Genomic DNA, 15815 nt, shown 5'->3' on the forward strand with positions numbered 1-15815 from the left:
ATAACATGGTGACAGAGTTGAGGCAATTCAGTACAATTCAACACTATAGCCTTCAGGAATTGCCATTTTGAGCACATTTTGTTGTAGTGGTGTTGTACTGGATTCCAGTCCATTGAAAGCTGTTTCTAATATATTGTCCACCTGTTGTTTGTTTAGAATAATACGATCAGACCAGGTTAATTTATCGCATTTGCGGTTTGTGCACTAAAGTATCTTTCTGTACATCGATGTGTAGTACAGGAAAATCTGCCCATCCCTCTCTATAGCAACAAGTGATGCAACAGCCCAAGACCCCGCCCACGGTAAAGCTCCGTTGCTTAGCAACGCGCAAACTTTAGAGAGCAGAGACATTTCCAAACAAACGCACCTCCGGGAGGCTACTTGACTTGTTCGTTTCTTTGTAACTTGGCTTTCAGTGTGCACCAACTGCAATGTCCAAGGCAGGGCCAAAGAAAAAGGAATCCTCCTCCAGCAAAGTCTCTATATCCGACCGACAGACAGAGTGAGTTTGGGTTAATGGTGACAATTAGCGTTGATTAAGGACAGCTGTAGTTAGCGTTAGCCTTAGCTTAGTGTTACCCAACATTCAGGAAGCTTGCTAACTGCACCAGAGGTAGAACGTCATATGTTAACTGTGGCTTGTCTCATAGTGTTTTAAGAATAGAAAACATACACTATCTATAGTAGCTATCTAGCTATCCATTAGTCTGTCTTTGCTGTGAGTCAGAAGCCTATTAACCACTTGAGATGTACATGAGCACGTATGGTATGTGTGTTAATCCCCAGTCTGTGTCTGCAATATGAGCTAACATCACTTTCACTATGAGAGGGTAAACAAGAGATTTGGTGGGTTTACTCTAGACTGAATCTCTGCTGCTGAGCTGGCTAATTTTGTTGCTAAATATTGACAAAAGGGAAGCCAAGAACAAATGAAATGAATTGCTATGTGTCACCATTTCAGAGCAGCATCCCTAGCTGCCCCTTCCTTCGAGAGCCTAGGTGGTGTATTGAGGTGCAGATTCCCCATTTGGCCTGAGTGGAACGATGCAGAAGTCAGCAAGGAGAAATGGGACTCAAGTGAAGGAGCTGAAGATGGAAAGACAAGCAAGAGTCCCAGTGCTGTAAATGTGGAGAAGAAAACATTTCAATTTCCAATACATCATTGCCATAAGCGACATATTCTGTACACTGTGCTGCAATACAGTACAGTGCATAATTTCCTTCAAACACATTTTACAACTGATATTAATTTTGACTCTGTTGATTTTTCTGTGCCTCTGGATTTAATATTCCCTTTGTGTACTTGTGTCTGCAGTCATTTTTTGAAGATCCTGTGGGAAAAATTTCCCTTCCTCCATCTTTGAAAGTGCACTCCTGGAAACGCCCTGCAGAGTTTATTGTCAACAAGGTAACCTCCATGCTTCTATAAAAAAAAAAAAATGGTTTCTGGTGGAAAAGTGTACGCCAAATGTCTACCTGTCCTAATTCAACAAAGTCAGTGTGTGACAGTGTACGTTGACACAACTTCTTTACACTTGGACAGTTACACAGTATACTATACCAGCAGTTCAAAGACATGTCAAGGATAACAATAATAAATAGGGTCTGTTGTATGTCTCATGCAGGTATACACATATTAAATTAAATTAAATTACTTATCATTTCACTGTAAATTGAATATCCATGGGATTTTGGATGATTGGTCAGACCAAATAAGAGGTTTAAACACAGTATTTACTTCTTCTAACCGTTTGTGATCATTTGTCTAATATTTTTTAGACTAAAGGATTAAAAGACACCATGGTCTTGCATTGACTGAAAGGATTAATCTCCTAATCAGAAAAATTGGCAGGTTAATGAAGTAACTAATCTGATGGTTTCAGCTATTACATTTATTAACATGGTGCATTTCTTTGCCACATAGTGTGAAATGTAGTTAAAGAAATCTGCTCTCTAGTCACCTCCAGTGAAGTTTTAATTGCATCACTCCACTTTTCTGTTTCCCCTCTCTCAGTGCAGTATTTAGCAATTACTGAAAACTTCCTGCTTTTTGAATTAGTCCTTGTCAGGTCACACACTGCCTTTTCACTCAAGATGTCACAAGCATTTCATTAATTTCATACAGGAGGAGCACGGGCTAATCACAAAATCAATCAGCTGTGCAGATGCAGGCAAGAGTACCTCTGTGAAATTCCCTCTGAATCAGTCTATCGCAGTTTATATTTCTAAACCTGGTGTTATTGACTGAAATTCTTGCTCTCACTTGGTTTCGCTGTAATGATGGGAGAAAGCACAACCTCCCTTGACCCACATTTGATCTCTCTCACCATTACCTGACCCATTAATTCATATTTAATTAGGAACATAGGAGAGTCTATTAGCTTGGTGGTCAAATATTCATCACAGACACAGTCAGGGAGTATCATGGCGAGGTTAGACCAGTTTAGACCTTGGGATGAGTAGGGAAGCATTAAGTAGGTCACATATTCATGACCTTTTTAAACAGGTGACTTGTGACAGCAACATTCTAAAGTTAGCTTGACAGTGTGCTATTAAAATGAATAATTCTGATATGTACAGATGATACAACACACTCTACAATAACCTAAATTCAGAAAGTTTGTCAACTCTCAGGTGAACGTATCAATCTACGCCTACAATGAAAACAAGGATGTGTTTTCTTTTAGGGTCCCATCGTTGTTGAAAATCAAATGACGTTTGACTTAATCTCCCCCAATGATCATCTGATTTGCAGTGAGGTTAGTTTTCAACAGTTTTCTACTTCTCTAATAAAGATCACACTGATTTTTGGCTAGCCAGTATTGATCAGCACTTGGATAGTTTAATTCAGGTGTCAGACAGAGTGGCGTTTGACTGACAGAAATGAATTAGATTCAGGTAATGCAATGCCCTATTGATTTAGTGAATAATAGATCAGATAATTGATGATTCAGTCAATAGATTCTAAGTTTGGTTGGTAGTTATTAGACCCGTGATTACTTTCTTTCTCTTCTCTCCTCCATCTTTGATCAAGCTGATGAGGTGGATCATCAGTGAGATCTATATTGTTTGGACGCTGTATAACAGTACGTCCACAGAACAAGGAGGTTGGAAGCCCTGGGAGCACATCTACTCGCTGTGTAAGGTGGTGAAAAATCATGTGCCACTCTACAACAGCTATGGGAAATACTTGGTCAGGCTGTACTGGATGGTAAGCTGGACACAGACTCACACATGCAAACACACATTCACACATAGTCATCTAAACCTACTGAGGACTTTTATTAAAAAATGAGATGGCTTTTTGGTCTGATCTTTACACTGTATGAAAATGCAACATGTCAGAAAACTCAAAAATGCTGACATCCTTACGGATGTAGTCGTGTCACAATGCCTCTTTGTTGATCACGCTTTTTTGGGGGGGCATGCTTGAGGCGATGGATGACATAGAATTACATTGTATTGTTGAGCAGACCCTGTAGGATGCAGCAGATGAGAGGGCACTGGGGATGGGCTGAGGTTTGGACGGGGGAAGAATCAGAAAGTCTTATCCACTCAGAGCTTAAATCAATCAGACTCACTGCTGTGCCAAAAGTGGCTGGGCTTCATACATTGCCTGATGAATAGATAAAGCTTAACAGGAGTCAGCTGCTTCTCAGAGAGCAAGGCTCAACTTGGATATCGATGCCTTGTGGGTCTATATGAGAGCAGACGCAACCCTGGGAGGGCTTTATGCATTGCAGTGTCATTCATATCAATTATTAATTTTAAGGATTTTACAGATTTTTTTTTCTCTAACTATACAGCTTGAAGTTGCTATCCTGTGAGCATCGGTATGTGTGTTGTTTGCCACAGATTTCTGGGTAGTGGACACTACATCATTGTGTGACTTCAGAAAGGGAACTTCTTCCTGCAAAACAATTTGGGTCAGCGTGAGAGTGAGAAAGGCACAGCGAAAAGTGATGATGTTCTGTAACACTGTGACTCTTGCCTTGACAAACAAGCATGACACGGTTGTAGGCAGCAGTCCCCGTGCCAACCAGAGCACACTAACAGATGGTTGTTGAGATGGCATTAAGCACCCAGCCCCCAACCCCCGTTCCCGTTTCCTCGCCTGTTTTTGCTCATAAGCTACTCCATTTCTCCCCAGCTTGTCTGATCCTTTACTGTTCTTCACCAGTCTTTTTTCCAATTCCTCCTTCACGGCGCTGTGAATATCCTTCCTATTCTCATTTTGTCACCCTGTTTTTTTTTTTACCATCCTACAACTCTGTCTCTCCTTTCCTCCTTTTCTTCCTTCCTCCTCTAACTTGCCCTTTCGCACTGTATATTACCCCATCTGCAAACACATCAAGCTCCTCCTCGGGGCAATGGTTTGACAAGAAAGTGGAAGAAGTAGCAAGAAAGCGAGTGTGCCTGTCTTCACTGTATATAAGATTGCATAGCTTGTGCGCACTGCTCTCGTAGATAAGGGAGAGGTACAGCTGTGAACAGTTAGTCAGATTATCACCTGCTTGTGCTGCTTTTCTTTACAAGCAGTGTGAAACTCCCCCAGACGGCCAGTAGACAGACCACACCACAGACAGCATGTAACAAGCTCTGACACCACACAGGATGCAAAGATGCAAGCATAAGGTAGCTAATGCCAGGAGAAATATGGAGCAGAAAGATGAAACCCATAGATCAGAGATTTTGTGGTGATTAGTTACACACTGTTTTTTTTTTAAATTAAAAAAAAAAATCCCCTTTTTGTCCTTGCTATGCTGATCAGATTTACACGTGGCACACTTGGAAATGAGAGGAGAACTCTTTAATTTTACATTAGCAGTAGATGTGTTAGAGGCTGGTGTCAGTCATAATCATATTTGATCTTCTTATTATCTTTAAACGCAGTTGCCTCCCCACCACAATGGGCTGTTTGGTAAAGAGATCAAACAAGCTCCCTCTAACGTGAAACTGTTGTTTCAGTCCAAAACATTATACGTCAAGGAATTCAGTGTTTTCTGCAACTGGTTTTATGGTTAAATTTGCCGGAATAGGCTCTGTTTTTTGGGAACTGGTGAGGATTCTGAGCAGCAATGAGAATACTGATGGGAGAACAAATATCAAAACTCACTGTAGTACATATTCAGAGCAGCTGTTTCCCCCTGTTTCCAGTCTTTATGCTAAGTTAACCAGCTGTTGGTTGTAGTTTCACATGACTAATTTAAAGAGATAATGTAATTTCTTAAAACTCCTATTTGAGGTGCACTGATTGTTATTCCCCATCTTCACTCACTGGGTCCTCCGCCCTTTCTTTCAGGGTTGTTGGCGGAAGATAACAGTAGATGACTGCATGCCATTTGATGAAGAAAATAACCTTCTCCTCCCTGCCTCCACCTGTCAGTCAGAGCTGTGGCCAATGTTGTTGGCCAAGGCTCTCATTAAAGTGGCCAACACAAGGTGAGTTTGTACATTCCAACAGAAAACTCCATAAGCAGCTCAGCACTTCCCCAAGGAGTTGAGAAACAGTTATGGTCTTAAAGTAAGAGGGCTTATAAACAGACTTAACCCTGTTCCAAATATATACCCACTATGCAGCTTGGCTTAAACAACACCACTGTAATAATACATCACACATTATGCACACTAACCTTTTGCACTAGTTCATTTCAAGTTGACATACACATACACACAGTACCTACATTTGTGGAAGTGAATTGAACAAAATGAATTAAAGCTCACACACATACACGTGAACCTGACAGAGTGCCTTTTGCTGACTTGCCCAAACCTTTACCTGACCTAATCTCTGCCTTGGGCTGAGTTGAATTTGGTGACAGACAGGCCGTGTGCGTGTCTGTGATGGGGCAACATGGCGTGTGTAAAGGTGGCTGTTCCAGTGTCCACAGAAGGTCGAGACATAAATGTTTTATCCAGGACAGGAAACAAAGGAGCCTCTCTTCTGGTGAATCATTTATAAGTCATAGTGAAAGTTCTTCATACTGAACTAGAACCAAACTTTGCCCAGGTGTCTGCTGGGGCTCTTTAGAAGAGCAATAGTCTTTTTTTTTTTTTTTTAATAAAAAAAAAAAAACCTGAATTTTAGGACACGCTTTGGTGCTAAGTAGCTTTTTTGTAGTGGTTATGGACTCTGACATTACTGATTAAGTTGAATTGATTTCACTTCCTTCAGTGTCTTGACTGTGGGCTGGTCATGTTGGCCACAGGATCCCAAGAGGACCAATTAGAGCAGCTGCAGCCATCTGTTTCAACTGAAAATTGGGTGTGAAGGATACACACTTAGACTCACACCCCATAATGCTATTCATACATTTGTTGACATTCGGTTTCACAAACACAAATATTTTTAAAAATGGTGAAGTTCACAGAGTCCATGAATATTGTCTGTCACCGGTGTCATTCCTAAACATGGTGTTAATAAAGACAGAAAACAGTCCTTCATGATTTTTGCAAAGAGAAAGTGACATCTATTTTTGTTGTCAGTTGCTTAGCAACAGCATTCTCATGAGTTAAACCTCTTGAACACCAGGCATATTGTGTATTCGATATACCATATTGAAACTACAACCTCAGAAGTTCCGTTTGAGAGCGGTTCCAGTGCCACTATGGGTGGTTTGAATGGAGTGTCTAGTTTGTTGCATGTCTTTTGTTGCAGCTGTTTTAATAATTGTTTGTTTTTCAGTGTTGAGTCAGAGGTCTGTGGGGAGATTGGTGAGTTCACCTTTATCCACACCCTCACTGGCTGGATCCCGGAAATCAGGCCTGTAAAGTAAGATATTCATTGGTTCACTCCACTCTTCTGTCCCCGTCTTCCTGGCGTCTTTAGTTACATGTCCTAAAAATTACACATATGGGGTCCTCTTTGTTTTTATCTTTGAAAGGGGCATTGACAGTCCCTCCCTTTGTGTTTTACTTCCATTTACAAAAAAAACTAAATGTGAGACGGACCATCTAATCTCTAGTGGTTTATCACAATAAAGGCTGTGGCACTAAAGCCACTCACTCATTAGTCTGACAAAGTGTGCGTTCTGTCCTCTCAAGTAAACTATTTCGTAAAGTATACTCTAGCAAAATCGTACTGAGAAGTGTATCTGTCTGCAGCGGTATGGAAAGCTACATGTTGGGAGAAAATAACTGAGGTCTAAGATGGAAACAAGGAGCTATATAATAAAGGGTGAGGGGAGGCAGTGTGCAGTGGAGAATCTCAGCTTGTCAGCGATGGAACTTTAATGGGGCAACAGTGTTTTGGAGTGGAGCCGGGAATGTTATTCTCTCTAGCTCAGCAGGTTAGCCACTGTTAGTGAGTCGCCTGGGGAATCTATCAACACGTACAGGCACTGAGCATGACTGTGTTTGTGTTTCAGATTGATTTGTGACACGTGGGTATGCAGTCCCATGTGCATGTACCCATGACCACACCCATTCAGAGGGTTTTATTTACATCATTTGCTACTGTGGTACCAAAAAAGAACAATTCCAGCAGTATTTTAGCTGAAGAAAAAAAAATCTGCTTATGATTTCATTTGTAGATGTATTTTTTTTAGTTATACTATCCTGATATTCACTGCTAATGGAAGCTGGTTGGCATAAGAAATTACACGATGCTCTGGTGCATCATTATCAGCCACTGCCACAGCCACTGATACCAGAGCATTCATGGTGTACAATACAGAGAGAGACTGACATCACCACTTGTCTGCGCAACTGAAAAAGTGATTATTGTGAAATTTTAAGAACTGTAACCTGTAACCAATCATATTTTCTTTAACTTCCTCTTAGATCTGTATACCTGGGAAGAATCTGGGATTTCTTACAAGATACCATTCCTATATTTACACACCCGGATGAGAGCTTGCCAGAGACAAAGCCTCAGACTGCAGATCCAACTGCAGGAAGAGATTCCAGCCTGAATGACAGCAAGAGCCAGCTGCCAGAGCCAGAAAAAAGTAGAGGCCCAAGCTGTACTACAGCCAGACGTATACACATACACACACACACACATGAAGGCCAAAAGGCACACAGTTATGCACATATGCATACTCGCAAACATTCATCTCAATTACACACTCTGCTTGCACGTGTAATTGAGAGAGTCAGTTCAATCAGTCATCCATTAGATTGTGATCATTTGTGTTGTTTATATACACACATATCTAGTCCAAAAGTCTGAGACCACTTTCCTGTTCACTTGAATGGCAAAGTGGTGGCAGACTTTTGGACCCCACTGTACACACACACACACACACACATATATATACACACATATATACACAAAGAGAAGTGTGTGTGTTGCGTGTCTGTGTGTATGTACTATGTACTGTATATTTGTATATATGTATGCGAATGCACAGTGTGTGTAAATCTCTGTTTTGCTCCCTCTGCATCCATAATTCAACCAGTATAGAGCATGACAATGAATATTTCATTGTCCCACAGAAACTCGCACTGATCGATGATTCCATGTTCTTATAGCAGTAATAACCCTTAAACCTTTGCGACACTCATAGGATTTCTCTGGTGAGTTACTTTATGATGTGAAAGACTCCAGGCCTAAAGTCACTATCATGCCACACTGCAAAATACCTCCATTTCTGAGCCCTGTCGTCAGTCAGCCAGCGCTCTGCTGCCTCTTTCCTGTCGTTTCAAGCATCACTTCCTGTTTTCCCAAGCTCATGTATTATGAAGTGTAGAGAGGGTTAATGCGTGTATGGTGGACTATAAATAAACCAGCAGAGGGAGCAGTGGCAGGGTGAATTATTTGGTGTTCCCGCAGGGCAGAAGAGCCTCCCAAGTCAAGTGCGGTTATCTGATGAAGGCAGGATTGAAACATGTCCTCAGAAAAGAGTTAGTGGCTTGGAGTTGTTTCAGGTCATTACGGTAGAGAGATAAAGGCTTTATTAAGGTTGTACAATTCATTTAACGCAGATGCTAATCATTCTCAACATTGTGCATAATTCAGTCTATTGTAAAGTGACGCTAAGGAAATAATACGGGACAAAATCTTGTAATCAAGACTAAACAGTAATCTGTTTCTTGGTCTCGCCTACAATCGCACTTGTTTGTAATAATGAAGGTATTAACATCATTGAATGGCATGCATGCACAAAGTGGAATTACTTCACAAAACACGTATGTTTTAAGGCTTACACACACATTCAAATACAAGTGGCTGCACACATTCTTCTCTGTTACAGTTACAGTTTCCATGTTCACTGTTATATTCTATTGAAATGCATGAATCACTATGCAGTGTGAGAACCACTTCTCTGTTCAATTCTTAATGTGTAGCCTTTATATTAGTCTGGCAGTGCTTCCATCTCTCTTCACTGTGGTCCTTCAAATTGATTTTCCGTGTCTCCTGGCCCATGTACTCCTTATACGATATACTCTAATATGCACTATAGGGTTCAGGGCCATCCGCGGATAACCTAGATACTCTCTTTTTTCCTTATTTATACCCGTGAAGGCCAGCAGTGCTTTCACATCTCCAGGGATTCACTTAACATTGATTTGGAAATTTAGTTTCATTTTCTTTGTCGACATTACTTTGCATCTGTAGATGACTCCAGGTTTTACTATATCAAAATGTTTCATCAGAGTCAGTCTAATTTCAGCCTGTCTCTAAAATCTAATGTCTCATGCTACACTGCAAGGTCCCCAATATCAGTCACACTGTATAGAATATACTTATGTGCCCATGAATGCTTGTGAGTTTGCATATGCCTGTTGGGTTTACCTGTTAATTAGATTACTTGAGCGAATGAAGGTTCTCTTTTCTTTTTTTCTCAGGTACCCCCGAGATAGTGGTTTGTGCCAGCTACTATCCTTTTCAGCCGCATAACAATTCCTTTGAGTTTGGCCAAATGGTATGTCTTTTTGCTATTTCTCCTCTCTTGATTGCCACATATGCACCCATAATCATTTATTACACTGGTACGTGAGACATTTTCATCCATGCAATCTGTAGATTGCAGTTAGATCTCCACTACTGATTTGGAAGCAGCACAGAGGTTCATATTAGGATGCAAATGCTACATGGTCTTGGTGCAAAAAATCTCAACTCTGATGTGACTGTTATCAACAACCTAAGGAGTATGACTGGTACATACTTGTTCATTTTTGTTTTGACCCAGTTGGACCCAAATATATATAAACAATTATCTCCAATTTGATTTAAATAACTCATAGATATGTATTAAGATTTAAAACGTATTATCGAGTTTCAATACTTTATAAAATATCTGCTGTTTTAGTCACTTCTGTTATATAGCAAATGTGAAAATGCACTGAAGCCCCATAGTAGCAGTGGGAGGTGGAGATGAAACACAACAGTGCTTGTGATCTGGGGGCATGTTGTGTTCTATTTGGATGCTTTGCCTCAACAGGCTTCACTTGTTTTATTATTTACACCCATGCTAAACCTAATTGGTGGACAGGTTCTAGGATTTTCCTCTGTTGGAGGTATGACCTCCACACTTTGATCTTGAATCAGAATCCAGTTTGACAGTTTGAACTGATTCACATGTAGAGTTGGTTATAGGTGACAATGAACAGCATAGGAGAAGAAGTTTTAAACTGCATTTTTAAATATTAGTGCACATAATCCACAGTGAACACTGTGTGCTCTTTTATTTCTGTGCATTTGTCTATCTGCCCGATCACAGGCTAATTCCTCAGAGTTCTTGCGTCGGTACAGCCTCTCCTTGATGTATAGCCACATTGCCCTGTTGACCAGAACCCGGGCATGCCGGCTGGAAGCGCCACCCCAACCACTACCTGTGCCCCGATGGAAACTCATCCGCCAGCGCAAGAAGATTGTGGTCACTGATGAACCACAGAGTGAGTGAGAGACAGAGGAGGAACCAGGAAATAAAAAATGATGAGATTAAATTTGGAAGAAAAGGTGATGAAGGGGAAACCAGGGGGAGGATGCAGGGGAGGATATCAAACAAATAGAAAAGCACAAATTATTTGATAGAGTGTAGGTGATTGTCATAAATAAATATGACTAGAAAGGAAAGCAAGTGTTAATGCAGGAGATTTAGAACCTACAGTACAGAGGGCATACAGTACCACATGCAGAAATGAAAATAGGAGGAGGATAGGTACGATATTCCTGTGTTGTAAATAGCTGCTGGTTCGGGCATATCTGACATCAGCTGATCTCGGAGTGAAAAACAGAAAATGCAGTAAAAAGAGTCAGTGTGAAAAAGCAGCTCTGGCATGATGTGTGAGGATTTTTTTCTTTTCTCTTTTTGCAGAGCTACCTTTGTCAAAACCAGAGCAGTTCATTGAGGTTGCCAGCCCTTTTCTGTCCTACTGTGTCAAGAGCAGAGTTGGCTCAGTCCCAGAGCTGTGGGTACACTGAAATGATCTAAAACAGAGAAATTAAACAAGATGGTTTTTTGTTTTTTTTTGCCTTTCTGTTCTTCTGCTCATTTAACCTCCCAGTGGAGGACACAGAGCAAGACAAAAGCTTTCATATGGGAATTAATAAAGTACATTATCATTATGACATTACTATTTTTTTCCTTTTCCTATCTAGTTTCTGTAAATCCATCTTGTATTGCTTTTCTCCCAGCAACACGGCAGTGACATACAGGTAGCTGACAACTCAAACCATGTGGGCATATTTATTCATATACACAGTTTTTTTCCACTTGCCTTTTACTATACTAACTGAAAAATTCTCACATCCTCTAACTAATTTGAAATGATGTACTGGTGTCATTTTATGTCTATAATGTGAAACATATGACTCATTTCTAGATGATATGGTGTGTTGCTTCTAAACATGTTACCATGAGATGAGATGCATGTACGGCATGATGATAATATCATGCATGCACTGGATGTGCACATAGCATGAATATGTGTCTTTGTGTGTCAGAGAGGCCAAGCAGAGTGCTCAGAGGAAGCGTTCCTACGGATCCCCTCTGGTGTCCATTGCTGAGAGAGAGGAGACTGAATGCAGAGAAGGCCTCGAGCTTGATGCAGCTGAAACCACAGCTAGCTCACCAAACAGCACTGACAAAATAGAGGTACATGGACTTGTCTGCTCAGCACACAGTTAATTTATACATTTACTATGTGTGTATTTAACATTTTACTGAGCATTTTGTTGTTTGAAATAGAAAATTAATTGTGGTTAGCCCAAGCCATTTGTTTAATGGCCATGAGGATCTGTGAAGTCCACAGTAACACTGTTTACAAAAACTAAGTCGCAGCTGTCTGCAAAATGTTGTTGCCTTTTCTTGTTATTTCCTTGCGTTATTTTTTCTCCCTGTTCTCCCACCCCTCTGTCTACCCCGTAAGTATGCAGTTGAAGGCTCATCAGAGTAGCTCTGTGTGTCAGTGACAACAAGGCTGCCATCCCCCAGTCTCAAAGTCACTTCTGTTGTCTCCCAGCCAGGCCACCACTGACCAGGGGCACATCTGCACCAAAGAGAGAACCGGTGACGGAAGGGAGATGAGGGGGTGGGCTGGGGTTCAGAGCAGCAGCGGAGAGACACAGAGACGAGGATAGAAACAAAGATAAAGAGGAGTAAAGTGGGGGGACAACTGTACCGAACAAGAAAGGAGGGGGACTGAAAAATGGAATGAAACTGACAGTTGGACAGTTAGAGATGAAAGCAGAGCAAGAATGGGAAAAGAGAATCTCTGGTGTGTGGTGGTGGTGGTGGTGGTGAACGGGGCGCGTGGGTTTCATACGGGAAGAGGTCGTGTACTGAGCTGATGAAAAAAGCAGTGCAATTAGATGGTGAGCCATCAGTGTCTGCATCTCCTGGGGGGTTCATTATTACACTTCACTCCGAGCATACAGAGAAAAAATAGAGTTCATATTAATCGCCCTCTTGTGTAACTGTGACCAGTTATAGAGCGGTTAGGCTAGGGCAGTATGGACACACTAATTTGATGTGTCGTTTGATGTGTGTGAGCACATGCACTCGTGTGGATTGGTTTGTGTATGTGTCATATGTGTGCCACATTTATACTGAACGTGTGTTCATACTCTTTGCAAGCACGTGGTGGATCACATGCTGAGCGGACTGTACATCAAGTGAGAAGGAGTTTTTGCTGTCTTGACCCCTCCTTCTGTTTCTGTCAACGCTGGCCAACAGACTCAACCTCTGTGCCTGGATCCTAGAATAGAAAAAGGTGGTGTCACATGATGTCCCTAATACCCTTAATGGCCTACTCGCTCAACTTTAGTGTGGGTTAAAGCATTTGATTCTGGAGTACGTGTGCAGTTTTAACCTCTAATATGCTTGGAATGTGGTTAATCACTAAATCACTAAAGCCCCTCCATGGTTTCAGTTTACTTGTATCAGAGAACTACACTTCCCAAAGTCCAGTCTGGGCTGTGAGATCAATGGATTTCCTTGTGCCTGTGAACTGTGAACAGCCACAGAGATTTCTAACTTGATTTTATTTCAGATTTTTCATGTGTAAATTGGGGCACACTTCAGGGGGAAAATCTGAAATATGGAGAGACCCTTGAAGAGCAAAAACTTAACTCTGGCTGCGTAAAATAAAGCCCCATAAAGTGTGGGATTAAAGAAAGGCGGCCTCTTCCACCCATCAACACATGACTGTGATTTGATCACAGAAGAAAATAGCTGCAGCCTCTGAAAGTAGCAGCTTAAAATCCCTGGAGCCTTGTCTGTAAGATCAAGTCTCAGTGTCTTCTTACTGTACGCAGGTAAGACAAGCAGTCTAATAGAATGACATGCTGTGGGTGGACAGGACGTGCCGTGCCTTAGAGCTTGACTCAAAGTTTTATGCACTCTTGTGAACACATGCGCACACACGTACATTTTTGTTGCGGGAAAGTGTTGCTATCGTGGTGGAGAGGAGGTCAAGTGTGCCTCCCAATCACAATGCCTCTTTCCGTCTGTCTGGGTCTCTGGGTACTTATTCAAATAAGTGGTGACTCACACACACACACAGACACACACACACACACACACACACACACACACACACTCACTCTGACTCATCAGAGAGTCTTACACGACACAAAGCCATAATTCTTATTCAGAGCTGAGTAAACTGTTGGACATTCACCAGGATTTTTCCTCAAGGGAGCACTATTAAAAAAAAAAAAAAAAAAACTTCAAATGAAAGGGCTTGGAGGGAAGTGAAGCTAGTTGATACAGGTGTACCACAGCTCTTGCACTTGAATCCAGCTTTGTTATCAAAGCAGCAGTAACGCTCTTTTCCAGACCACAGCATGTCCTGCCTTGCTCAGACAGAAGAATATGGTATTTGAAGGATTTAATAATGACTCATTAGCTATATTTCTTTATTGTGCTGGGCAGACGAGCATGAAATCAGAGCTGTTGAGTAATTCCCCTCTAAGAGAAATAACATGCTAAACAACATAATAACTCCTCATCTGTCAGTGACAGTCGAAGTAAATTAGAGTTGGTATTCCCTGGTGGTGTTTTTAGCAGGGGAGGAGCAGCCCCTGTCACATTAAACCGTGTCTCGTGTCCTGTTGTGTTCAACGAGAATGGCGCAACACCACAGCTGGCATGGAATCACTAGAGGGTGGAGACATATCTCTGGCAGTGTTACTCTATCAGCGACTCACTGTTCATGCCTCTCTCACTCTCTCTCTTTTTCTCTCGCTCTGTCCCTCTAGGTTACTGCAGAGGACAGGAAGAAGGACGTTGATGAAATCTGCAGTGGTAAAAGCTGTTCCTTTGCAATGCTGGGCCCCCTCATTTATGTTGCAAATAATCTGTACTGGCTACCACAGTTGGCAGAGGCTCGTTAATTCTGGTTTATTGGAACTAATGAAAAATAGTGAAGGTCTGTATTATTGGTTGACTTGAACAGCATCTGTGAAGCATAGTTGAGTTAATTTGATGAGAGGAATTTGCATCTCTTGCCTCCACTCCCTCCATCTTTCTCTCCAAGACTCCATTGGTTGCCCAAGACACTTTGAAGAAGATGGGACTGAAATTATGCCTCATGACAACCGGCCAACTCCCTGCCTTCTCTCTGCCCCCGTTTAGTTGCTTAGTAACACCTGCAGTTTGAGTGAGCAGACCACCATTGCTCAGCAGCAGAGACACCGGCCCTCGCCGCCTCAGCTTTCTGATCAGACTCTCGCTTTGAGTAGAGCTCGGGGGCAGAGCAACTGTGCGTGTGTGTGCATGTGTGTGTTTTTTGGATGGAGAGCGTGTCTGTGTGCATATGTCTACGACTTTGCGCTGCATGCATTGAGATAGTGGGAGTCAGTGAGTGGGAGTATGGATGTGCATGTGCGCTTACACTATGCCATTATGTGGGAGTTTGGCCAATTCGACTCACTGTGTTTAAGATAATGATTTGAGTCTAGGATAACTTGCTATGAGTCACAAGAGGAAAAGCATTTTGTTACTCACAGCATTTTGAAATGGGAGATTTCACAGTTTCTATATCCATTTGGTATTAAGTGTGGCATGAAAAGCACCAGTCAAATTGGATGCTTCTCAGTTTGATAAGGGCATGTTTTTCTCTTATTGAGATGCTGCAGATTTGTATTAGCAGTAATGAAGAATTTTAGATAAAGTACTTTGCTTTATAATCTGTAGATCAGCCCAAAACTGCAACAAGGGAGCCTGGAACTAAGGAACTTTCAGCTCCGGTCAAACCCATCCTGCAGGAGACCTGGATGGACCTGGATGACTTTGCTAAATGCTTTCAGTGAGAGACACATAGGCACACATATGTATTTATGCACTGCAAACATGCTGTACCAATAGACAGAATCAGAAAATTAAATGATCGAGATTGTAACTGTAATTGCTTTTATTAACTAA

The 15815-nt window shown here is 41.6% G+C and overlaps 1 protein-coding gene across 1 annotated transcript in view; it reads left to right on the forward strand.

Moving 5' to 3' along the window:
• The first annotated feature begins 369 nt into the window (after positions 1 to 369).
• The window catches only part of adgb (androglobin), a 34967-nt gene continuing 19521 nt past the window's right edge, over positions 370 to 15815 (forward strand). The window contains exons 1-14 of the mRNA XM_041064582.1: positions 370 to 502; positions 962 to 1121; positions 1316 to 1408; positions 2688 to 2759; positions 3035 to 3211; positions 5303 to 5442; positions 6686 to 6772; positions 7783 to 7949; positions 9793 to 9869; positions 10668 to 10842; positions 11265 to 11358; positions 11894 to 12044; positions 14651 to 14696; positions 15588 to 15699. Coding sequence (XP_040920516.1) covers positions 432 to 502; positions 962 to 1121; positions 1316 to 1408; positions 2688 to 2759; positions 3035 to 3211; positions 5303 to 5442; positions 6686 to 6772; positions 7783 to 7949; positions 9793 to 9869; positions 10668 to 10842; positions 11265 to 11358; positions 11894 to 12044; positions 14651 to 14696; positions 15588 to 15699 — 1622 coding nt within the window. The 5' untranslated portion in view covers positions 370 to 431. The remainder of the gene's footprint in view (positions 503 to 961; positions 1122 to 1315; positions 1409 to 2687; positions 2760 to 3034; positions 3212 to 5302; positions 5443 to 6685; positions 6773 to 7782; positions 7950 to 9792; positions 9870 to 10667; positions 10843 to 11264; positions 11359 to 11893; positions 12045 to 14650; positions 14697 to 15587; positions 15700 to 15815) is intronic.

The sequence above is a fragment of the Toxotes jaculatrix genome, chromosome 19 (assembly GCF_017976425.1).
Source record: "Toxotes jaculatrix isolate fToxJac2 chromosome 19, fToxJac2.pri, whole genome shotgun sequence".
Classification (NCBI taxonomy): Eukaryota; Metazoa; Chordata; class Actinopteri; family Toxotidae; genus Toxotes; species Toxotes jaculatrix.